This window comes from Ixodes scapularis, unplaced genomic scaffold (genome assembly GCF_016920785.2).
Source record: "Ixodes scapularis isolate PalLabHiFi unplaced genomic scaffold, ASM1692078v2 PGA_scaffold2__306_contigs__length_199485367, whole genome shotgun sequence".
NCBI classification, from domain to species: Eukaryota; Metazoa; Arthropoda; class Arachnida; order Ixodida; family Ixodidae; genus Ixodes; species Ixodes scapularis.
Genome location: NW_024609857.1, coordinates 122,258,633 through 122,283,007, shown reverse-complemented (window position 1 = coordinate 122,283,007; position 24,375 = coordinate 122,258,633). Strand labels below are relative to the sequence as shown.

Below are 24,375 nucleotides of genomic sequence, written 5' to 3'. Positions count from 1 at the left end.
ATTATCATAGGAAATGTAAGGTTGCGAATTCCGCTTTTTGGTACCTAAAAGTTTCTGAGTCGCGTGCGCTAGCTAAGACATTGTTGAAGCGCGATAAAATGTTACACCATGAGTCAGTAGAGCGCAGCTTAATTCGTGACCCAATGCTTTTCTAGCGATATGGAAAGGATCGCACAACTACAACTTCGTCATCAATAAACATAGCTGTCTCGTTAGGTGATATGCTGTCTGAGCCCGAAGATGTGTCAAATGCATTCGCGAGTTATTTTTCTTCGGTTTATTCTTGCGGCCAAAGTGGACTGCCCGTGCATGGCGTCAGCGATAATGCCAGTGATCACCTGTCAATTCTATCTTTTGAAATTACTGATATTAAACTTGCTATCAGGAAACTGAAGCCAAAGTTATCAGTTGCATTTGACGGCATTCCAAGCTTCATTTTTAAAGGATGCTCCTCTATTTTTGCACCCGTCTTAACGCATATTTCCTTACATTTCCTTCCCTGTGGAAGTACTCCATTACTGTGCCAGTAAATAAGAATGGCAGAACGGACGACGTAAAAAATTACAGACCTGTGTCGTTACTATCTCCCTTTGCTAAGGTCCTTAAAATTGTTTTATTTGAGCGCATTTCAAACTTTTTTAATCATAAGATAAGCCCTTCGCAACACGGCGTCATGCGTGGAAGGTCTATTGAGACAAATCTGGTGACTTTTTCTTAAATTTTGTTTCGCCTACTGTGTGTCAACGTGGACAGGTAGACGTTGTATATTTTGATCTCTCTAAGGCTTTTGACCTAGTAGACCATTCGCTCCTTGCACACAAACTAGAATCATACGGCGTGAGTACCTCCCTTTGTTCCCTGTTTCTAGATTATTTGTCTAATAGATACAATTTTGTTCGTGTTCTTGGACATCACTCCCGGCCTTATGTTTCCTCTTCGGGTGTGCCACAAGGCTCCATACTTGGGCCGATCTTTTTCAATGTTTTTATTAATTATTTGAGCTCGATTGTTCGCAATTCGGTCGTTTTGCAATATGCAGATAATGTCAAGTTGTTCAGGCAGATCATATCCTTGGAAGACCGTGAAAAACTTATGGAGGATGTTACGCGTGTGTGCAATTGGTGTCGTCAGAACATGCTAACGCTCGATCCTTATAAAACCGTTATTACGTCTTTGTCTAGAAAGGCAGAAAAAAATAACTTTTGTTACCAGATTGGCAATGATCCTCGGCGATGAGTCGAGTGCATACGTGACCTTGGTGTATACATAGACTCTTCGTTAAAAGAAAATTGGGTTATGTGGATATTTATATAGCGTGTAGTTGGTCAGCCATTTAAAGGTGCGACGAGTAACTCGCTGTAGATGAGCAATTTAGCCAGTGGACTCTTCGTTATACTTTACTGTGCATGTTAACAACCTTATAAATGGCTCTTTGCGTAAGCTGGGAGTAATTTCTAGAATCACGCGTGAGTTCTCCACATCAACCTGTATTCTACGGTTATATTTCTCGTTAATCCGGAAAAGTTTGAGTTTTCCTCTGTACTCTGAAATTGTATTAGTTCTACGAGCCAAGAGATAATTGAAAATGTTCAAAAGCGTTTTTTTTTTTAATTGTTTACGATCCTTACATTGGTCGTACTGTTTGTTATTCTATGCGAGACTCTTGGATCGATGCAAATGCCGAACTTTGAGTTCCAGACGGCGTGAGCGCGATCTCGTTTTCCTGTATAAATGTATTCATGGAGTAATTGATTGCCCAGATCTCGCATCTGCTATTAGTATTCACGTTCCGAGTCGAGTTTTGCGGGTTTCTCCAACTTTCCATGTTAATCACATCATCCAAACCAGTCCCATGACCCGTATTCAACACTTCTAGAATACCCTCAGGGGAGCAGATATTGATGTTTTTAACCCAAATTTCGTAGCTTTCAAGACTTTTGTAACTAACCTGTGAACATTTCGTTGTGCATTATTACCAAGGCGACAAGCTGTTCATGAGCTCAGAAAATAAACAAATGAATGAATGAATGAATGAATAGTATACTGTAATATCTTTGAGTTAATAAACTCATGAAACATATGGCGCTATAACTAGAATCACCAATATCTCAATGCTTTCTTTTTACGTGCGATTTATGTGCAGTCTATCTAAATCGGTAGTCCGATAAGGTGAGATGTACGTTTTCACAAAGACGCAATGAGGTATCGAATTACTGGTGTAGGTGTTTTGTAGCAAAAGCACCCGGAATTACCTGGGTTAGGAAAAAATCAAAACCCTATTTTTATACGGCAGCCACTATCAGTTTCATTTTAACGAAACCAAACGAACCCTACCATACAAAATGACGATGTTTTAATATTTTACCCAAGTAATCCGCGAGCCGAAGAGTATACAAAACATATGTTCAGTCCCATGCAGACTGCGTGTTTGTGGTAAAATACAAACCCCTTAGGCAAAGTAACCAATGCATTTGCCCCAATAAATCGACAACACTCCAGAATCGAAATGACTGAAGTCGCCCCAACATATGTGGCTGGAACCTAACAATCTGACAAGAAGTCGTTTAGGCCGGAGAGAAACCGAGCAGCTTTCTGGGCTGCCCCTGAAGCACCCGTCTGAAGAAGAAAACAAAATCACGCAATCTTCGGTTTCGAAAGATAAACGGGAAATGATCTGCCTTTCTTCCAACTCTTCGCCCCCAAAGCTTTGAGGGTGTTCGCTTTTTGTCCGACTGTTGGCTCTCAAAGCTTTGAGTGTTCGCTGTTCTAATGCACATAGAGGGCGTCACAAATTTTAATCATCGTCGTTTTTTTTTTTGTTGTTTTTTTAATACAACAAAAAACTGTGACATGACGTGACCTATACAGGTCGTGTGTTGTTTAAGAGAATACCAGGAGAAAAAAACAAATGTCGGCTTCATTTCCGGAGAAGTTGAGTGTCTTCAGTTTAGTAATCTTATCATATTATGTTAGAACAAAAAACACTGTTCCATTGTTTTAATCGGAATAGAAATTAGAGAATGAAAAACAATCAACGTTCCTTTTTTACTTGAGGGCAAAATCTCATTGTTGCCGTGTTGAGTTTGTTTCGTATTTCATATACGAAGCATTGTTCAGACGCCTTATATCGGTGATTCTCTACAACAAAAAAATACACCAATGAAGATTTGTTAAATAAATAGTATCTTAGTTTATTTGTAGTTCTTACTTATCAGTCGCTTACTCGAGCGTATCTCTCGCAGTCACTTTTGGAAATAAACGGCGGTTTCATTACAACGGCTCCTATTTTTCGGGAAAACGAGCATCGATTAATACATTTTCATAAGGAGGTCATTAAATATAAGATTGCTATTCGACAAGTTTGTGCAAATTATAAGAAACAGAATAGGCGATGGTATCTTAAGACTGGTCACTTTTTAATATGCGTGTATGTCCACAAGAGAGAGCCGAGAATATGAGACACGCTAATTATAGTCATTTCCGGGTCTGCATCTATCGTCGCTTAAAACGTCAGGGGTTTAAGAAAATTCAGAAAAGTGTGTTTGCTAGCGGCTAAAAAGCGATGCGGTGCGAGGCGTGGTTTATATTGAGACTTCCACGGAGCAAGGCGCGGCTTATATTGAGACCTCCACGGGCTGTTTACAGCTCAGTCACAACGCATGATGAAAATGTTCGATCTCAAGAGGGGGAGCAGGACCAGGACTCAAGAAAGAAGACAGCCCCGGAAGGGAGGTGTGAAATATCTCATCAAAAAGCTCCGGCCACAGAACGGCGGTGGTGTATTGCTGTGGAACGCCGCGATTCGATATGTGCATTGATATCACAAATAAAACTGGCGCCCATTGAACAAGTCTCATAGTGCATAGAGACGCGCAAAACAATAGTCTTGAAGGCACAAAAATATACTGTATAGAACCTTCCTGACCAATCACAAGGTTTTGCATCAGAACAGAGGGGTAGGGAGAGAGGGAATGTAGGTCCCCCCCCCCCCTATATTTCTTTTAAATTTTCCTGTAAACAATTAGGAGGAGGGACCGAAATATCGCTCTCACCCCCCCCCCCCCCCCCTTGACACCTGTGATTAGAGATCGTAAATGCAACGTCACCTCTACCGGTTCTTTCTTTACTCCACTAGAACGTCCCGCTACACCTGAAATAGCTGGCCGATTGTTGGATGTCTCTGTCACTCAGATACCAGTCCGAGTCGTCTTAAGGTACTCTTTCCACTCCGCACACTGTTTTCTCGAACGGATTAATATCTCCTTGAAACATTCGTAGTCTGCAAACTCCATAAAAAAAATAGTTAAACAGTAAGATTAGCCTAATAGTAAACTACGAGTCTTTGAAAGTCACGAAACAAGAAGCACACGCTCCTCTCTCATTATGATATATATATATTAGGAAACAGCTTACACCTGCACATTATTTACGATCTGGAAACGAGCGATAACGCTGAAAAGACTACGGAAGCCTGTCATCGTGATTCCTTATTCATTCATGTCTACTACAGGGTGTCACAAAAGAAAATTTACATGGTCTTTCTTACCGCAGAAATAAACTAGGCATCGCCGAGCGCTCCTTCGCCCAAAGGTGGAGCTAGAGGTCACAACCAGATGCCAAAGTTTCAGCCCGATCCGATAACTTAATCAAAAGTTATACCTTTTTTTTCTGAAAATTTCAATGGGAAAATGGCGGCCAACGGAGTTTTCAAACACATGGGGCTCTATGGCACCAGAAACCGAAAACAAGCGAAAATGGGCTCCATTTTCCCATTGAAATTTTCAGAAAGTCACTTATAACTTTTGATTAAGTTATCAGATCGGGCTGAAACTTTGGCATCTGGTTGTGACCTCTAGCTCTACTTTTGGGCGAAGAATGAGCGTTCGGCAATGCCTAGTTTATTTTTGCGGTACAAAAGACCCTGTAAATTTTCTTTTGTGACACCCTGTACATTACCATACGGCGTGTCAGTTCGTCTGCTCTTCGCGCCCCTGGTGCGTTTCATTTTTACCCCCGTCAAGTGCAGCCAATCGGGTTTTGTTTCTCCCTGATCCCAACCAATGACAGCTGGCGCATCGCAACCTCGTCATCGCGCCTGTCAAACGTGCTCTCTACGTTTCCCTTCGATTGGTGTATCCCACCTTCCGTCCTTGTGCGCTAAACACGTATTATGAAACAGTCAATTACTCGCCCTTAGTCAAGCATGCATGTGCCGGCTTTGTCGATTTTCTTTGAACTTGATCTGTTCAACATTGCGACATGAAATCTGGATACTCCACCGAAAAAAAAAAATACACCGTCGTATATTTGTGCGGGATGTTTCATTCGTCATTACAGAAAATAGCCTACCTACCATACTTCCGGCGAAAGCATACAGCAATAAGTTCTTGTTTCACTCCTGGCACCTCTTTCCGACCGGGCGCAAAGGTTACGAGCCGTTTGTGTACGTGGTGGAGGGCCATAGTCTTTACACTTTTCGCGAGTATATTTAGTCAATGTTGCGAGCAAAATACTCGGAAAAATAGTGTCGAAATATAAATATGCATTATGTGCAAAACGAGCGTGTTGGTAGACATTATCAACCGTGATGAATGTAACACAGAGAAAGGGACGGACAATAATGACTTCCAACTGGCAACCTTTCTAGTTGCAAGTCATTGTTGTCCGTCCCCTTCCCGGTGTTACTTTCATCACGGTTGATGACGAGAAATAGGAAATACTTAGGCACAAAGGTATTTAAATATACGACACAATGTATATAATCCTTTTTGTATACGTACTTTTCGATTTGAATTTCGTTCGCATAGACTGCTATATGTATATTCTCTAAAATTTACCCGGTGTAAATGAAATCAATACACTAATAAAGAATGGAGTGTACATTTATGACATCCAAGCGCATAAAAAAATCGAAAATTTAACGATACAGTTGAATTGATGTAATCAACTCGATATGGCCGAAGGAACCTTCGCGGGAGCGAAAAATCCGCGCAGGACGAAGAACCAGTATCCTCATGTATCACCCATTCGCTTTTAACAGTACAGAAACAATGTAGAGAAACAAAACAAGTGGGTCGCAAAGTTAAAAAAGCTCCAGATTAGAAATCTTTCTATCCCGCCGCACGCTCTGAAGCAGATTAATTGTAGGAGAAAATAAACGCATCTCCAAACAAAAAGCCAATAGTTGAACCGCGCCCGTTCGTTCCTCGTTATTTATTTTAATGTGAATTCAATGCGATCGAACGACGACAGAAGTCATGCTCTTGACAAACGACTACCATCGTCAAGGCGGGATCAGTGGCCGCGTGTGACAACAGCACGGAGCACGTGGAGCGAAATTCCCTGCTGCAAAATTCAGGGACCCGGCCTCCTGCCCGTTTCGATATAGACGAACATCGTACAGTCGAGCGGTTGTATAATCACCACACAATGAGATACGCAAAAAGATCCCGGGTTATCAGTCGCACTGCACTGACAAACCGCTTACCTATGTAGGGTAGGGACGAGCGCATTTGGCACGCCTCGCAAAATGCGAATTCCAAACATACACACCTGAAACTGGGCACGCGAACGTCGCTTCGTAGTACGTTTTGTGTCTACTATTTTTATAGCTCAACTCATAGGTGGTGATATATAAAAAATAAAAAAAATGAAGCAAAAGGTGCAGCCGGTTATTTTCTAGGTCCTATACCGGCCTCTTCGTCGTCTGGTCAATGGTTTGCGAGAATGCTGCTGGGTGGCTCGCTGAACGCAAAAGCGCTGAGAATTCCGAGTAGAGGCTGGCGAAGAGCAGGATTATTGCGATAAGTAATCATTTTAACGAAATATACCAACTATGATAACCTGGGAGCAAACTCGCAAACCAGCGTGCAGACGACGAATATCCGGTAGACGACAGAAAATACACGCCGCCGTTTTCGCACTATTTTTACTAATTCACCACCTTTGAGTTGAGCTATAAAAAATAGACACAAAATCTTCTTGCGAAATGACGTTCGCGTGCCCAGTTTCAGGTATGTACGAATATAAAATTTGAATCTTGCGAGGCGTGCCAAATGTGCGGGTTCTTACGGCCGCACCCCGTATAACCAGAACCGGCATTGCCATATCTCCCGGACAGACCGATGTTTCGCTGTGAAACATCCGAATGTCTAATTTTCTTTCACGTTGTAAAATAAGGGGGTCCGCTATTGTGTTCAATCGTAATTGTGTGTAAAATTCAGATTCTTCAGCGTGTAAATACAGCTGACAAATACATCTAGTAATATGTAGTTAAGCACAACATACTCAAGATATTTTAAACACGTATTTTAAATACTTGTATCTGAAACACTAAGCCTCCTTAGTCATAATACAACAAACAGTTTCTACGGTTTTCAACACGGCCGTCCTGCGTATAGTTCTTATCAAAATCCGCGAATCCGGGCTTGGATAATGCTTTTTTTTCCCGTTCTGAATTATAAAACGTGGAAAAAGGCATACAAAACCGCGACGTTAATTGTGTTTCCCGTCTTACGGAGGTCACTGGCCTCGTGGGAACCGTATGATAACAATGACCCACGCCGCTATACGACCAAACGACAACAAAAGAAGTCGCAGACAGAGAGAAAGGATGCTGTGTGGAAGGAGTCTGGACAGAGCCCGCCTGAGGTTCGTGCAACCAGAGCACTCAACTCTTTGGCGAGCGCGACGACGGCGCTTTAAGCAGAGCGGAAGGAGGAAAACACCGCGGCGCTGAAACGGATACCAGCAGGATAAAACACGGGGCACGAAAATGGAAACAGGAAAAAGCCGGGCGGAGGGCGGAGACCTCCTCGGGCTGCGTGCAGGGGTGCCGGGCAGGCGACGACCCTCCGAGCCCACAATGCGTGCGGCCGGACAGGCGTCCAACCATTAAACCAGCTCTCGCGAATGCCGCTGACCGCGGAAATTCATTGAGTTCTCCAGGTTCACTTGTCGTGATGAGACAGGTCCTGATAGACAACCAGGGATGTCTAGCATCTTCTTCATCCCCGCGTGCGGAAAGCTAACAACTCCGGTCCAACCTACATCTCCTCCTAAAAAACAAGGCCGCAGTGCTGCACTTTCCGCACCCCCTACCAGAGTGCCAGCGCAGGTCCCCTGTGCTCGTCTGCCTCTTCTCTCGGTCTCGCGAAAGCAGCACCAAGGCCTTGTATTCTAAGAAATGTTGGCGCCATCGTCTCTGTCTCGCTCTCTTCAGCTTCACGGGGTGGACGCTATTGCAGGGGCGTACGGAACGTTCCCATAATTCACAGCGTGGTCCGCGAACGGCCTTTCGAGATTATTGCAAGTGGCACGCGAAAGGTCAAGCTCGGGCTGTCCCTGTTGCACAGTTTAGAGAGTTTTCGAGGAAAAATTATTTGTGGGAAAAGGAGGGGTGGGTCGTTTTCTGTACGGCGTATTCCGTACATTGCAGTGTCTGGTGCACTGCGGTGAGGCGGTGGTGTAGGAATATTTTTAAATAGCAGTCTCCGTCAGCTTATTAATGAAGGGTCGCTGACAGCCGCCATGACCTCACGTCACCGGTAATTTAACGTGTCATACTGCAACATCTATCGCGAAGCGCCGAAAACCGTCGTAAATCATGTCCTCCTGTCGCGCCTTAAAGCATTGAACTGCGCCCTTTGACAAAGTGAAGGTATGTGTACGTACTAGAGCTTTCCGCGATGCACCTTGATCAACGACATGGGACCCGTGACGTTTGATACGGACGCATCATGCTCAATGACAAAGCAAATATTTATTCTAGCTGTCCAATTTTTTTTTTATCGAACTCGTTTTGTGAATTATTTTGCATATTTACGCGGTCAATGCTCCGCGAGATAAGCTATCAAGCAATAAGCATTCATCGGCTGCCCCGCTGGTATTGTGCCCTTGGAAGCAAAGCGGTAAACGGGTAAGCTAAGGTTGCATCACCCTCGGAATTTCTAAGTGATTCCTAGACGAGCAGAAAACAGGCGGCTGGCGAAAGCTTTCGCAATGACCTGCTATGAAAGCAACGGACTTACGCGAGTAAAATCTTAAGCTGGGTTAATGACAGCCGGCGAGATCATGCCCATTGTTACAGGTTGGCCTAAAATGACTGAAGGTGTCACGAAAAGACCCATTGGCCGATTGCACATGCCTCTTGCATCCCAAACTACTTAAATGGAAATGTATTCGGGACAACCACAATGACTTGGGGGCGTAAAGGCAATAGATGCCTGGCTAGGCCATGCCACCTCTTCGACTATAGCGGTGTAGCAATACATCTAAGGAAAGTTAAAATACACTGTAAAAGAAACCCAGACAATGTCGAAACCGAAAAGTGTTCAAAGCAATAGGTCACGATTTTCGAAGTTCAAATCCTAAGTACTGATACTAATTCCTCCGATTTGCTCAAGACATTGTTGTTCCCATTTGTGAAGCTATTAAAGATATTTATATTTGTTTCATTGTTTTAATCTTGCAGTGAGATATTACTGTGGAACATACCTGACATACTGGGTGTGGATTTAATAGTTTTGGTACTTGAGAACTGAAACCTTGCTACTGCATCGAGCGTAGCACGATAAATCAACAAAACAAGCTTTTGTATAAACCGCAACCTAAAGCCGAAGAGCCCAAAACGACAGCATTTTGGGTTCCTGGTTGTTTGCACGCTACCATAAGCAAATTAATAAATAAATATTTAGATCCCTATATTTGTTGAGGCGTGCACATAAATTACATCTCAAAAGATAAATAAATGAAGAAATCAAGCGGTCTGTGAAATAAATAAAATGAAACCTAATTCCTGGTTTCTTCTCGCGTCTAATTTACTGTTGCCATTGGTAACCTCTTATAATTATTAGAGTTGATTTTTCAACATATTGTTGCCTTCGGGCGCAGGAATTCAATGCACACGCTCCCAGAGATTATCAAGGCAGGACACCTTATCTGCAGCGTCCGAATCTGAATCTTCCCCTTTCACTTTGTTCGTATCTCGTTTTCTCAAAAAATAGTGTGAGGTGCACTGGGACCTCACAATCATACTAGGGTCATTCTGTGCAGTGCTCGAGATACCCCTCTGCATCTAATTTAAGTAAAGCGACAGAAATGAAACAAAAAAGAGAAATTAAAAAATAACTTACAGCCCGGTCTTTCTTTTCTCTCGCAAATGGTATAAAATAAGTTACCCCTTAAGAACCAGTGTTGTACGCGTTCCTCAAAAAAAAGGAACCAAAGATTGTTCCTAGATCCTTCTGATTTTTGAAACGCGTTCCCGTTACAAGTTATACGTGTGAAAAAGGAACTCGTTCCCGTTACAGTTAAAAAAAATAAAACGTATCGGTACATTTACGTTACATTTGTATTTTGCCGATTATCTTATTTAGTTAGATCGAGGAAAGTTTTCTTCTTTCTTACAGCAAAGCTGTTATGTGCTAGGATATAAAAAAAAATGCGTCCATAGATGTTAGCAAAAAAAAACTCCCGTTTAAACGGCGCTCGTTCGTTCCAGTTGATCGTCGCAAGTACAAATAAAAAGAGGGGGCAACCTGTGTGAGTCAGCCTTCCTTGCCATTATTAGATAGTGAGGTCCTGATCCCTCGTTATCATCTACGGCCACCGACTTATCTCAGCTAAGGTTGCGCTGTGACGAGGCTGAGGGCAGAACGCGCCCCTTCTTTTCCTTCGCTGCCGCGGTGCTGATAAAGAGACGGACTCAATCAGAAAAAACTTTCCTCGAGGTGTGCCTCGAACATTTGGGTTTAGAACTTGCCCATGAGTGACCATAAGGCTATGATCACTTTAGTCAATAAGAATTCGATAAAGAAAATCAAAAAACGAAGTCGTGTACTTGTCTTTATTGCAATTATATGTAAATCGTATAGAAGTCGTGTACTTGTCGTAAAGTCGTATAGATAACTTCGCTGGTTCTCCATCTTCCCGTAAAGTGGACAGGCTCTAAAATTTTTTTTCATCTATCCCGTCAAATGAAAACATACGACTTTGAATGCCGTGATGGAAGGGCACCAGGAGAAGGAAACAAGCAGAAGCAGTGTTTCAGTCTTTGATATATTTACCTTTAAATATCTTAGCTTTTAACCATATTCATGTTTGCGGTAGGCAATTCAGACGAGCCAAACGTACTGTTACCCCGCATTGTTCGAGCGTTTTACAACAACCTCACACGTTTCAATATAACAAGGTCCCTTGTTCGAACTTAACAACAGTCGCTTCTCGATGTTGCTGTCCGCAAGACGAGCAAGTGAAGAAGAGGGTAGGGCTTTTGGAAGGTCAGTCTTGAAAACTACAAGTCCTTCTTCGTAAAGGTTGGATTTCTTGTTCAGTTTGAAGGTGGCGGACAAGGGGAAAATGAATAAAGGTTAATTTTTGTTTATCTTTTAAGTGACCAATGTTCAGGATACAAAATTGTGTTCGATATATCGTTACTGCAGGTCTCTTTGTGGAAGTTCAGTGATGGCTGTGGTCGGCATTAGATTTCTGGGTGTATGAGGGATTCTGGAAGCAAAAAAATAAGTAGTTGAGTTTGAAACGTCCCTCTTTCTGTGTATTTTCCTTTGACTAAAAGTTTTGCTTTTTGTACCGCAGTCTCGGACACTGAAGAAATAATCGATGCCCAATAGATCTCCCGCACCTGACTGCTACCAAGCGAGGACCACACAAAATAAACCCGAAAATAAGTAACCAAAAACTTAACGAGATCCTCATCTTCGTAAAGATATTGTCTTTATACTTTCAAAATTTCCCTCTTTGAAAGAAAATAAATATTACCTCACTGAAAAAAAAATAAAGAAAAGAAACTCTGTTCCTTTTTTTCCGTTCTAGTAAAAATGTAACGCGTTCCCGTTCTAGTTCCACCTCTGCAAAAATGGAACGGCGGCGTTCCTTCGTTCCCACTAAAAGGAACGCGTTCCAGAAACGCCCTTTCTTGAAACGTCGTTCCGTACAACATTGCCAATAAGGAATGTCTTCGAGACTGCAGCTGCAACATGACACAGACATTCGATAATTAAAAATTTTATTAACACGGCTGAGCCATCTTGAATATCGTCACTTTCAGTATGGACGAAAACATTGTTTTGCCGTCGCCACGCCAATAGAATACATTTAGGATATAAGCGTAAACGTCACCCACTCTCGTTTTTCCTCCCTGTTTAATTTTTTTTTTTTTTTTTTTTTTTTTTTACTATTTGCAGGTAGATATGTTTTTATTATTTTTTCGTCGCCCATACCGAGTATGCCAACCAGGTGGCTGGGGATGAAAGTGAAGGAAAAGGTCTATACTCCGCGTCACTAGTTGCGTGCAGTACAGGCGAAGGCAACGCCAAACGAGGGCAGAAAAGGCAAGCACTAGGAAGGCTGGGAAGGAGAAGAGAAACTTCCTCTCCTCTCTAGCGTTCCCAGTGCTCTCCCTTTCTGCCCGCTGCCCTCCATTTCCGTCCTCCCCCGTTTCGCCTTCCTAGTGCTCGCCCTTCTTCTCTTCAACTGGCGTCGCCTTCGCCTTGACAGCACACAACTAGTGACACGGACTATAATCTCCGCCGAGTCCGAAAGTACATTGTGAAAACGGTATTTTTATAACGGTCAATCTCTTCTTTCTTATAAAAGGGTCTGTGAGAATTAAAGGGGCGATGCAAAAAATTTTGTACTTTGCGCAAATACCGCTTAGAACGGATCCCTGACGTTAATGGCCTATGAAACAGGCGTTCGTTTTTCACCCCATGCAATAGAAGTCCCAGAAAAAAATTAAAGAAAAACGAGCACCGTACACCCCCTCAACTCGCAGCCAGAACAAGGGGTCACGTGATCTGGAGTCGATTATATGCCGCCAATCTTGATCATAGCCACGCGCTGGGGTTGGCAAAGCACAGGACACGCGCTGAGTTCCAGACATTGTTATGGCTCGGCTGTTGTCGTCGTTGCAGCGATTGGACACGGGCCACTACCCAAATGCTCCTCGAGCTATAGATTATCACGAGCCCAAATCGAGTGTCCACGCAATGCTCGGGTCCAATCTATGAGCCGCATTCAAATATTGTCACGGGTGGTGACCAAAAAAACAGGAAATAAACAGGAAGAAATGAACGTCCAATGTGGCGAACTTGTGCCAAAAATAAAAGGATACAAAAGATAGTAACAGAGCGTCGCGGGCATCGAAGTCGGCGTAGCAGCAGAGTCGAACGCTGGGGCGAAACTGACTGCAGATCAGCACGCGGAGTCCCTTATGTACGCGCGTTGGGTTCTAGAACAATCGGCTTAGATTCTTCGGCGATCTGGAACATTCGGAACTCGATCATACGAGAATGTTCTCGAACACACTAGAACGAAATGTTGAAAGAACAAATAAAAGAGCATTCCTCTGACTGGAATCGAACCCAGACTTTACGCGCGACACTCAAGCACGGTAACCACTGGGCCACGCACGTGGTCGCTCGCCGACGAGCGTGGCAATATCGTCATTGGGGTGTACTGCGATCCCCACGTTACGTCATCAAATTTTGCAAAGGAGAGATGGAATGAAAATCATCACTTTTGTCCTTGAAATTACAACGCAACAAAGGAGTTTCTTGGCCAGTGGCGTCGCGTGCGAGTATCCTTGAGTCGCAGGTGTGCCAGTAAGCTCGTTTCAAGTGAAAAACATTCCAACTGAATATCGTTGCACCGCTCCTTTAAACACCAACATCCTCACCATCCCAATAGGCCCGTTCTCTCTCCGCCAGGGTGCGCGAGGGCGTCCGTAAAACTAAGATCCCTCGACTCTTCATTCTACAAATAACGACAACAAATACAAGTGACAAATCACAGTCAGCTGGAACAAAGTGGCGTCGTTCAGTTCAGTCTTCTGCTGCGCGCAGCCATTCGTTTTCTAGAACCTGCACCGCCACGCAGTCGGTGTTTCTAAGATTGTCGCTGCTTGCTTGTGGGAAACTTGTCATGGTCATTCCGGAAACAAAAAAAGAGAAGAATGAAGACAATACAAGAAAGCAAAAGCGCGTGAGACGAGGCGGCGCGCGAGAGATTTCGAGAAGTCGAAAACTTAGCTCGGACCGGCCAGGACGAAGAGAGTCAGCCTTCGTAATAGTGTCCAGGCTCTGGGAGACGACCAGCAGCAAATCACTATCGCTGCCAAGGTCACAACGACGACTTCCGTCGGAGCGCCCAGGCTCCCAGAGGCCCGACGCGTCACCCCATCTCCTCAAGTTATCGAGGCGCCGACTCGTGCGAGGCCGACTCGACCGCGAGGGAACGAACGCAACAAGAGCCGTCAAGTAAGAAGACCCGGGCAAGCCCAATCAACCGCCCGATTATCCGACCATCAAACCACCTAACCGTCGACGCATCTCGGACCCCTCGAAGATACATGTCAACGGCTAGGTTCGATCCACAGACATTCTTAAGCGTGCGCCCCACCCATTAAAACATTAACAACCAACTTGTTTACTTATGATTGTTCATGTATAATTTTGTATTTACGCGTTCTTTCTTACTATATGAATCTTTTTTTTTTTATTTTTAATTGCGTAGTAAATTCCTTCCACACGTATCCAGGTGTCTCGTGTGATTAGTAACACCAGCTGTCACGAACAACGTAGCAAAGCTCTTACATAGGAACTTTACGTGAGACGCGACCATGTAATGCTTATACCGAGCATAAAGCGGCACTGCAGCGTCCGATTAGGCACGAGTTACGGTCGTTTACAAGCACGTGTCAGCATCTGTCTGCTCGCGGAAACAAAGCATTTGAAAAAAAAAAAAAAAGTTAAATAAACAAAAGAAAAATGCTGCTTGCGCTTTAGATGTCCTATCAAAACGATCCGTATGTTTTTATTATAGCTCTATTGTTCTCTTTATTTTCTTCCACAATATCATATCCCCACGCGTAAAATTCTTCCGGCTTAGCATCCGCTCAGTGCTGAGCACCAATCCCTATCCCTGACTGAGGGGTATCCACACAGTCAACGAAATTACCCAAAAGTAGAAGACGGGGGTCGTATCTTACGTCGGCCATGTTTATCTGCAGGATTCCATCTTTCATCATCAGGGCGACTAGCCTAGCCTCGCCACCTGTCCCAAACCCAATTTGGTTTCGATCTAATCTCGGCCCAAGTCTTAAATGTGCCCTATCTATCCCCGCATCCAAATTCAATGCCATTGCGATGCGTCACCTTCGAGATAGTCCGTCTTCAGTTTCCTATTATTCCTAACATCTTAGCTGGCCCGTGAGGTCAGGTTGATGCTCATACTACTGTCAGTTTCTTATCACTCTGAGCTCCTGCAGAGGAACAGTTTTCCACTCAACCTGAACGACATAAACAACCGCACTAAAGTTGCAGCCCAGCTTACTGTTTACTTTCGTATTCCGCTGTTCTACTACGACGTGGCGACACTAGACTTCGATTAGAGGTGAAAGCACCCGAGGGAATTTCCCTCTTTGTCAGTCGACCAACACAAGGTGAACGCCAAGGTGCTGTAGGGCCCATTGGCACCCTCCTCACGTTCCGTCATGAACGTAAAGGTAGCGTCCCATGCGCTCGGGTGAACTGAGTTTAAATAAAGTGGATGCGGCATTATCCAGAAAGGTAACAAGGAGCAGACACGCAAGGTTTCTTGCCGCAAAGCCTCCTACCCACCGACCGACCTGGCCCCTGCAATCCCGTCATGTTTTACTACCCTTAAGAAAGGTTTCTACGGACACCGTACTCCTGACGTCCAAGAAAACGTATTTTCCGGCTCTACCAAAGGTGGAGGTCGTGAAAGCATTCTAGCAGTGCACTTTGCAAAAGTGACCACCCGAGGTCACCGGAGCTTTCTCTACGACGGTTCCATACACATGCGGGATAGTTTGGGCAAGATACCATTTGCCCTTGTCGGAGAGTGCGGTTCAGCCTGGCACAAGTTAGGTCTCCTGTCTTACGATATAGACAGATACCGCTTGATCGCAATGGAGTCCCCGTCATGCGAGCCAGCACAATCCTTTAGAGGGTATTTTTCGGGCTAGCGGCAGTCATGTCCGCTGCCTTACTTGGTAGAGCTGGGCTCGATCTCGGCAGCACGTCATTCCGACCAAGTGGGACTGGCTAGCGGAGTTGAAGGCCGCTGCCCTACTAGGCATACAGCTGCTCGCTCGCCTTGGGGAGTAGCGATCATAGGGCACCTCCAAGTGCCACAGTTTGTAGACAGTACGTCCCCTCACTGTGACGCCCCGCTTCACTCTACACCCTTCTTGGCTAGGGGGTCGCCTCCTGTAAAGGAGAAACAAGTAACAAAACTTCCCCCAGCCTCATAAAGTTTTTACTTTCTTGCGCACCACAACTAGGTCGGGGCTGATCCCAATATCGCCTTCGCAACAAACTTGGGACACTTTATGCGCCGGTTTCTGGGGAGGCCTTACTTTCCTGCCAGGGATGGTGGGGATCATAACCCACATCGATCTGCGAAGGAAATAGACCTGCAGAGTCGCTCCGACAGAGCGAGTGCAAGGTTAGCTCCAATGACAACGTTCAGCCATCGGCTCTCCCTCCTAGATTCCCTAAAGCGTTTCGTGCTTTGCAAGGGCCAGTTCACTTAGTGTCAAAACGCTCTGCACATACCTTTTCTGTGTGCAACGTTATCTGCAGGCTAGAGATAACCTAAACATTTTATGACACGAACACCTGCTCTCATACCTGCAGAGAGATCATCGTCCTTCTTTTGCGTTATCAATGCGGAGCGCAAGTTCGTCTGCTTCTTGCACAGGGGTTGCGATGATGTCGGAACGCCGAGCTCCTATTGGCTGATTAAAAAACATGGTGGGCAGACCCCAATGCACATAGAATTGAGATCTACCCACAATCCTTTCATACAAAGCCAATGAGAGCTCGGCGTCATTCTGACGTCACCGCAACTCCCGCGCAAGGAGCAGACGACTTGCTCTCCGCATAGTTTGGAAGAGCGAATCAATGCAGTCTATATGAAGGATTCCGTATTTTCGGAGTATATTTTTTATAAAATTCGGAAAGTGTTTTTCGAAGTTCAGTTATCACTGGAAATTTGGGGTTTAACCTAGTTTGGTTTTGTTAGATTGCCCATTCTCCGAAATTCGGAGTTTAGTTTTACTCTGTTCTCAAGATAATATATATATATATATATATATATATATATATATATATATATATATTATTAATAGAAATAAATAATGCCCGGGCAAAAAACGCAAACTAAATTAACAAAAAAAAAGAGACATCACCGGTATCGAAATATATTTCTGCAGCTGCATGTGGCATTGCCGCCCTGGCAATCGGCACTACTAACTGTCCCACAATAAATCTGGAAGACAAGTGCTGTTAAATAAACGTCGGCACTTCGAAGTAGTGAAGCCCTTGGTCGCATAAAACATTCAGCTTCCCTCCCCACCCCATGAAATCTACAGGTTCACATCTTTCACTGTTACTAAAACGCAAAACTTTAAAACGCGCAAATAATGTGGTTCAGACTGGAAACAGGAACAGTATTTGCCGTGGTCTAGAAGCACATCGGCCCGTTGTACTGGACGAACCCTGACACGATACGCGGGAAATTCCTTTTTGTCAATAGTCTAAAATAAACCAAAAACTGGATTGGTCGTTCTCGGAACCACTAGCTCTGTGCTCTTACAAACTTTATTCGTAAAATACCGTATTTTCTGTCTTTTCACGTTGTCATCTTGACCTCGAAATCTGGAGTCTAGCGAATTTATCCGAAAACACAGAGCCCTATTGATATGCCACCAACATCGACCAGGTTTACATGCCACAACATCGACCAGGTAACCGGTAGGTTATCTGATCGATGTTGTGGCATATAATGCCACAATATCGTTCAAGTATCTCGCGCCAGACCAGTAATCTGGCGCGAGATACCTGAACCAGTTTCGACGTCGAATAATTCTGTCAGCGCAGTCTCGATCCAGCTTTGTCTCATAAATGACTATTTAGAAGATGGTAAACAAGAGTGATTCCAAAACCAAGGTTCAAAATTCCTTGCTTTCCAGCAGGATGACGTCATATGTATAACTTGCCGAGCAGGCAGTCTAAAAAAAGGTATTTTGAGCACTTTTTAATGGTGCGAGCTTCACCAGCATTAATTTCACACCATCCAACTTCTTGTAACCCGTCGCGAACAAGTTGTACTGCCCCCTATTACTCCATATTAGAACAGGTAACGTCACGTTTTTTTTTTTGCGTAGCCAGCATAGCCTATCAAACCAAATTGGAAACTTCGCGAAAAAAAAAATATTGTGGCTTGTACTTTGGGTTATAAGTTCAGATGTGTATATTATTGTATCGAATAACATTTGAGGCAAATCAGTGACTATCAAGATTTATTTAGAGCTCCCCTATTTTAAAGCTACCAGCATAAGCGCATAGAAGCCCACCTCAGATTACGACGTAAACTGGAAGTTTCTTGTTGAATCCATATGTAACAGACCAGCAGTGTACTGGCGCGTTTCTGCTTTTCCTCAGTCCGCGATCTTTAAGCTGTTCATCCCCATCGTGACCTAATTAGCCACCCTATTATTATTATTATGTAAGAGAGATTTACAAAAACTCCTGGTGCCGAATACAAAGTTCGCCATGCGAGCACGCAAGTGAAAGTAATGGCTTTAAATTTTTGCTTCTGAAAAACCATTGATTATGACAGTCCCGACTGGGAACTATGTCCTGGTGCCAATATCCAATGCCTAGAAAGGATTCAATATAATTTATCTTGATTCAGTAATAAGGTCGATATATCGATTGAGTCTATTACCAATCTCAAGGCTTATGCAAATCTAACTAGTACCGGATCCAGAATAGAAATTAAACACACAAAATTCAAATTTTTTCAGATACTTATTGGAAATAAAAAATGAGGCGCTTTAATATACATTCAGTTGTATGAACCTAGGCCGCATAAAAAGAAACATATAGTCTTTTCATTCAACGATATTGCTACTGAGCCGACCACTTTGGATACTGATTTTGGGCCCGATGTATTGAATTTTAGAATAAGCTATCATGCTCAATGCCAAATGGACACCCTCCATCCAAAGAGCGCTTGCTCAACGTAAGGTGGATTGATTGCACCGTATCTTACCTATGCAACCCTGTGTTGTTCGGCAAGACGCACTGGAATAGTGGCGTCGTCAATATCCGCGCGCTGTGCAATTCACGAGCACGATATTTACTCAATCCGACACGTGGCTGCTTGTTTCAGCAAAGATTAAGCTGTAGGTTGAGTTTCTTCTTTCTAATTTTCTCGCACAATATCGAACAAAAAAAAATATTCACAATCGTATATTTTCAGGCGATTGTTTCAAACTAAACTTGACAGGTGAATTTTTGTTGTGTGGTTCTATTTTTATAACGTTATTAATTTTAGGATAGCCTGCACGAATAGCTCTCTCGAAAGGCTTTGCTAGATATTTCAGCAGGGTATTTCTAATATTTACAGTACCCTTTGGTCGCCTAAACTTACAATTCCTTTAAAAAAGATAGTTCTCGCTTGGTTTGTCATTGCGTCATTTAAATTAGTCTCTTTAGATTTTACTACCGCGTAACTCAAGGTAATGAAAAAATTCCTTAAATTAAAAACTAGCGACTTATAGTTGATGACAGTTTAAGAGTAAATTGTAAGCTCCTCCCACCTCTCCCCTTGGGCGAAGCAAACGTTGGCGAGGAGGCGACCTCCTTACCAGCGGTCGCTCTGCTAAACTGCAAAGAAGTGGGAGGAGCTTCCACTTTGCTCTTCAGCTGTCACCGACTATGAAAAGTGAAATGGACTGAATCCTAAATTCCACAATCTGCTGAAGAAGTTCAATCCTCTAACAAAAGGCGAAAAAAGTTCGTCTAGCGAAAGTATACTTCCTTCTCTAGGTCCAAGTTATAAAGAGTGTCGCATTCTTGGACGAATGTTGTGCGTAGAAACTGTTTTCTTTTCAAATTGCTTTTCTGGATAGTTTTCGATTTACGCATTGTTATGAGAAGGTGATGTAAGGTTGGTATATTTTGTATCATAATTCGGCATAAAATTATAGGAGCTATACAATCCGAAATAACCCGAGACTGAGGAGCACGGAAGGTGACACCAAGAGAAGGGTGTCGCTCTTTAGCATTCCTCAATCTCGGGTTACTTCAAAATGTTCAGTATGCACCAACTCACTTGCGCCCTGACGTTCCGTCGGCAGCTATAGTTCAAATAAGCGTACTGCGATTTTAATAGACCCTTCAAGCTGAAACATATGGAAATCAAAGAGTCAACACCGTGAACTGTTGCGTTTTGTTTCTTCTCGCGACTGCGAGCCAAAAAGTGACGAATCACAAACTAATGGGGGCCACCCAATGTTTTATTGAACCGGGCCCTCCTGTTTGTTAATCTGACCCCCGTATCAAAGCCGTCAGTTTTGTGAGAAAGAAAGCACGATCAGTAAATCGTGAATTCCAAACAAGCTGCTTCTCCTAAGGAAGTGTTGACGCCCCATTTCGAGCCAAGTTACGTCGTGCACAGCCGAAGCGAAAGGACTGGCTGTAAACAATGCGAAAAGAGTCCATTCAAAACCCCGTCAAGCAACATTGGCAGTCGCCATTGTTTCGTCAAGCGACATTCGCGGTCACCACTCTGATGCGCCTGACATCTGGCGGATCTCGTCCATACTAATCTTTGAACTTGCGCTGAACTGTGGTACGAACTGGCAATTTTCTTTCGTCGTGCCACAAAACACACTGCGCTTTCTCCTTCAATGACAATATGTTGAAACAGGCGATCAAAGCCCAAGAAACGAAAAAAAGATTGATGAGTCGGTTACAGTAACGTACCAACTTTCGTGTTTCATTCTGTCATAGCTCTTTTCTTTTAATCTGTTTTTTTTTAATCATACAGACGTCATGTTCACCTTTATAAGTTATCATTATCTTGAAGTACTCTAACAATTATATCAGCCTCCACTGTACCAGTGGACCGAATAAATATTTGCCGAACAGTCGATGATAAATGGGTTAACTTTTTTTAATCATTAGACTGGCCTGTATGTAATGCGTTTTATCTACAAAGAAAATGCATTTCTTTTAAAAGCGTCCGGAAGTTCTTCCTACGCTTCGTTTAACCTTTATTCAATACGCAGCCCATGCGAGCGGATGGGACTAATCAAACAGCATAACAAGAGCGCCACCATGGTGTCATTCATGTTTCTGTACGTGTTTTATCGTCGCTGAACCAACCATAAATAGAAAAGGCCTAGGGAGTTGCGCTTTTAACGTCGTTTGACTGGTCTCCTTAGCTCGTATCGTTGGCTGTGTAGGGACTTAAGCTCGAAACGATGTATAGATCCACTCCAAATGGCATCGGAGGAGATCAAGAAAGAACGCACCGATTAGGAGCCGGCCAAACGAGTTTACAAACACTGATCCGGACAAAAAAAAAAAAAAAAGTATCATACCTATGTTTTTATTTCTCTCGTTTGGAAGTGTAGTATCTCAATGCAAGCGAAAGCAAATCGGGCCTGTCTGCCCAAGTCATAGTGCTAGACCTCCTACGTCACCTGCTGGGCGCCAGGGTATTGCGCGGGTCGGATACAGGTCAGCGTTCGGCTGGTAGTCGTGTCCTCGACGATTTAACGAGTCGCGCAGTGCGAGCGCCGCCTTTGGGCCGAAAGAACTAAGAAGTATTAAAAACGTCACGGCCATGTCGAGCTCGAGCGTAAGTGACGCAGCGGGCGACGCAGCTGGAGCGAGAGACGCGTTGACACGCGACGCGAAAGTGTAGACTTGACGGAGAGCAAGTCGTCTGCTTCTTGCACGGCTTGCAGTGACGTCAGAACGACGCCGAGTTCTGACTCGCTCTGATTGAAGGATGGTGGGAAGACTTCAAAGCAAGCTGCCTTCAGGTCTACCCACTATCTTTCGATCAGAGCCAATCATAGCTCGGCGTTCTGATGCCTCCGCAACCCCAGCAAAAGAAGCAGGCGAATTTGCGCTCCGCATACGCCACGACGCAGCTGGACAGGATAATGAAATCGACTTGGCAACTGGCCAACTCTGCGGCAGCTACCGTTCTCGAAACGCTTTTCCGAACGCTCATATTGGACAGTTTTTTCGATCGCTTCTTTGTGGCTCCGAAGGATGAGCCGAAAACCAAGCACAACGACCTTCTCATCTCCACCTGTGGACAATTTTTTGTGGCATTTTCGATGAGAGGAGGAGCCGCGTGCACAGTTTCCATTGCATCCATGCGCGCGCCCTCGCACATTTGACTCCGTAGCCACAGAAAGTTGTCCACGAGTATTGGCGACGTGCGCGATCGAAAGCGTCGCCGTGGTCGGCTTTCCACGATTGGCCGAATGCTAACTATGACGTCGGCAAAGGATTTCTTATCTCCAGAAATAAGAAGAATGCAACAACTCCAATTGTGACAGTGTTTGCAGCGTTGGTTTCAGAGCGCTATGATCTCAAGCTTTCACCATGCTCACTACAAACACCGTCAAACTGGTTGTTCGCAAGGTAATGACGTCACGAAAGGGCACCATACGAGGGCGCCAACAAAACATCTCGCCGCTAATACACCTTATCATAAAAGCGTATAAGGACGTGTTCATTGCTGTGTCTGTGTGTTATGCACGCGCACTTTGGCTAAATTGCCCAAGCATCACGGAGAACTGAGGGATTGCTGTTCCACGCGCCACAAGCGCACGCCTTCCCCGTATAAAAGATTCGAAGTAAATAACCAAAAGAAAGCGTTGAGGAACGCGCGTGCAAGATGCATTTTGTGTTAGGCATTTGCTTCTAAAAAGTTACTACTGCTGAGGCCAGCACGCGCGGCGCGTGGAACATCAATCCCTGCATTCTCCTTGATGCTCGGGCAACGTTACTAGAACCTTCAGTTGGGAAACTCGCCGTCGAAACCTGGGCCACTGGCGTCCACCGAGACCTAGCTAAATACGACAACAGCGCCACTCTTTATCATTTGTCTGTACTGTGGTCACCTTGAGCTTTTAGAAAGCATGTTTTTCCGTAAAAACAAAAGAAAAAGGCTCTTTTTGTATGAAATTTATTGGAGTTTAGTGCAAAATGAAGGGCGCGTGATGGTTTTAAAACCTTTAGATTGCAAGGTTTTGCGGAACAATTAATATTGTTTTTATACATTCATGCCTCAGCGGTGCTTTCAGTTAGCGCGTCCCGACCTAGGTGCATTTTAACTTCGGTAGTAAGACGCGGCGCGTACGCTAGGGAGTCGGGGGTGGCACCCCTGTAACCTCTTTCGCTGTATCTGTTTCGGCGCCAAAAGTGGCCACGATTAAAGCCAAAATAGACGTCACGTGCAGTTCCTTCAGTGGCCGCTGCGGGAGAAATGGCGGCGTTGTGTTCGCCATTAGCCCAGTTCTCGAGGACAGATCGGGGACACTTTTTCAGAACAGTCTTCATGGCAGTTTCCCAACTGAGTGGTTTAGTAACGTTGTGCGCGGGTAATTCAGCAATAGGTCTGCGAGCCAGCGCTGGCTGGACATTGCTCTAGCGCGTGTAGACTGATTTTTGTCAACAGCGGAAACACGCATAGAAGCTGGTCTGTCTCGCGCTTCTATACTTGGGGAAACCTTTTCTAGGCGGTGAAGCCGAAGCTATGGGTACCCGTGCTCTCGCGCACACTGAGCGCCGATCACAGCTGCGCTCGCGCGGCCTTCACTTCTTCGGAAATGCCAGAAAACGTCGTCCCCGAGTGTAGAACACTTCTAGATTGGCTTACCTCTCCCGAGCAGATCTTGGCGGCGAGGCTAGTGGCGGGCATCAGCAGTAGCGGGTCCGTGACCGGCGCCAGGGCCCCGCGCCCGCTGCCCCTGCGACACAGGGCGACGGCTCCGAAGGCCCCGTCCACCAAGGCATCCACAAGGCGACGAAAGGCGCCGCCGACTCGGGCCCGAGCACGGCCCACGCGGCTTTCCATAGCCGCCCTAAAGGGTCGCCTCCGCCGTTCACTGCGCACACCCTAGTCTCTCGCTGGACGGCGAGCCCACGGTGACGTCCGACAGTATCAGAAGCGGGACAAGCGGAGCCAACGTGCGTACGCACCAACCTCCTCTGTGCAGGTGCAAACGGCGTCCGAGCGCGCGGAGATTCGACCGCACCGGTTTCGCTACAAGCCCGGCGGTGGGGCCCAGCAGCTGTTGGGGGTATTCAAGAGGACCGCGAGAATCGATGCAGAGCGTCGCGCCACCTGGGGGCCGCCGAGGGACCTACGAGGACGGAGCGCGAAAGTTTTCCTCGTCGTTCAAGCGAGCGTGCGCGTGACGCTTACAGACTCCGGTGGCCGTTTTTGCGCGCAGCTTCCCGTTATACTCTCGTTTCATACAAAGCCACAGGCGGGAGAGTGTGGCTTCGTCAA

At 44.9% G+C, this 24,375-nt stretch overlaps 1 protein-coding gene across 1 annotated transcript in view; it reads right to left on the bottom strand.

Moving 5' to 3' along the window:
- Nucleotides 1–24,121, bottom strand: part of LOC8032054 (fatty-acid amide hydrolase 2-A) — a 119,712-nt gene extending 95,591 nt beyond the window's left edge. The window contains exon 1 of the mRNA XM_040219488.1: nucleotides 23,740–24,121. Within this exon, the coding sequence (XP_040075422.1) occupies nucleotides 23,740–23,937 (198 nt within the window). The 5' untranslated portion in view covers nucleotides 23,938–24,121. The remainder of the gene's footprint in view (nucleotides 1–23,739) is intronic.
- Nucleotides 24,122–24,375: the final 254 nt, after the last annotated feature.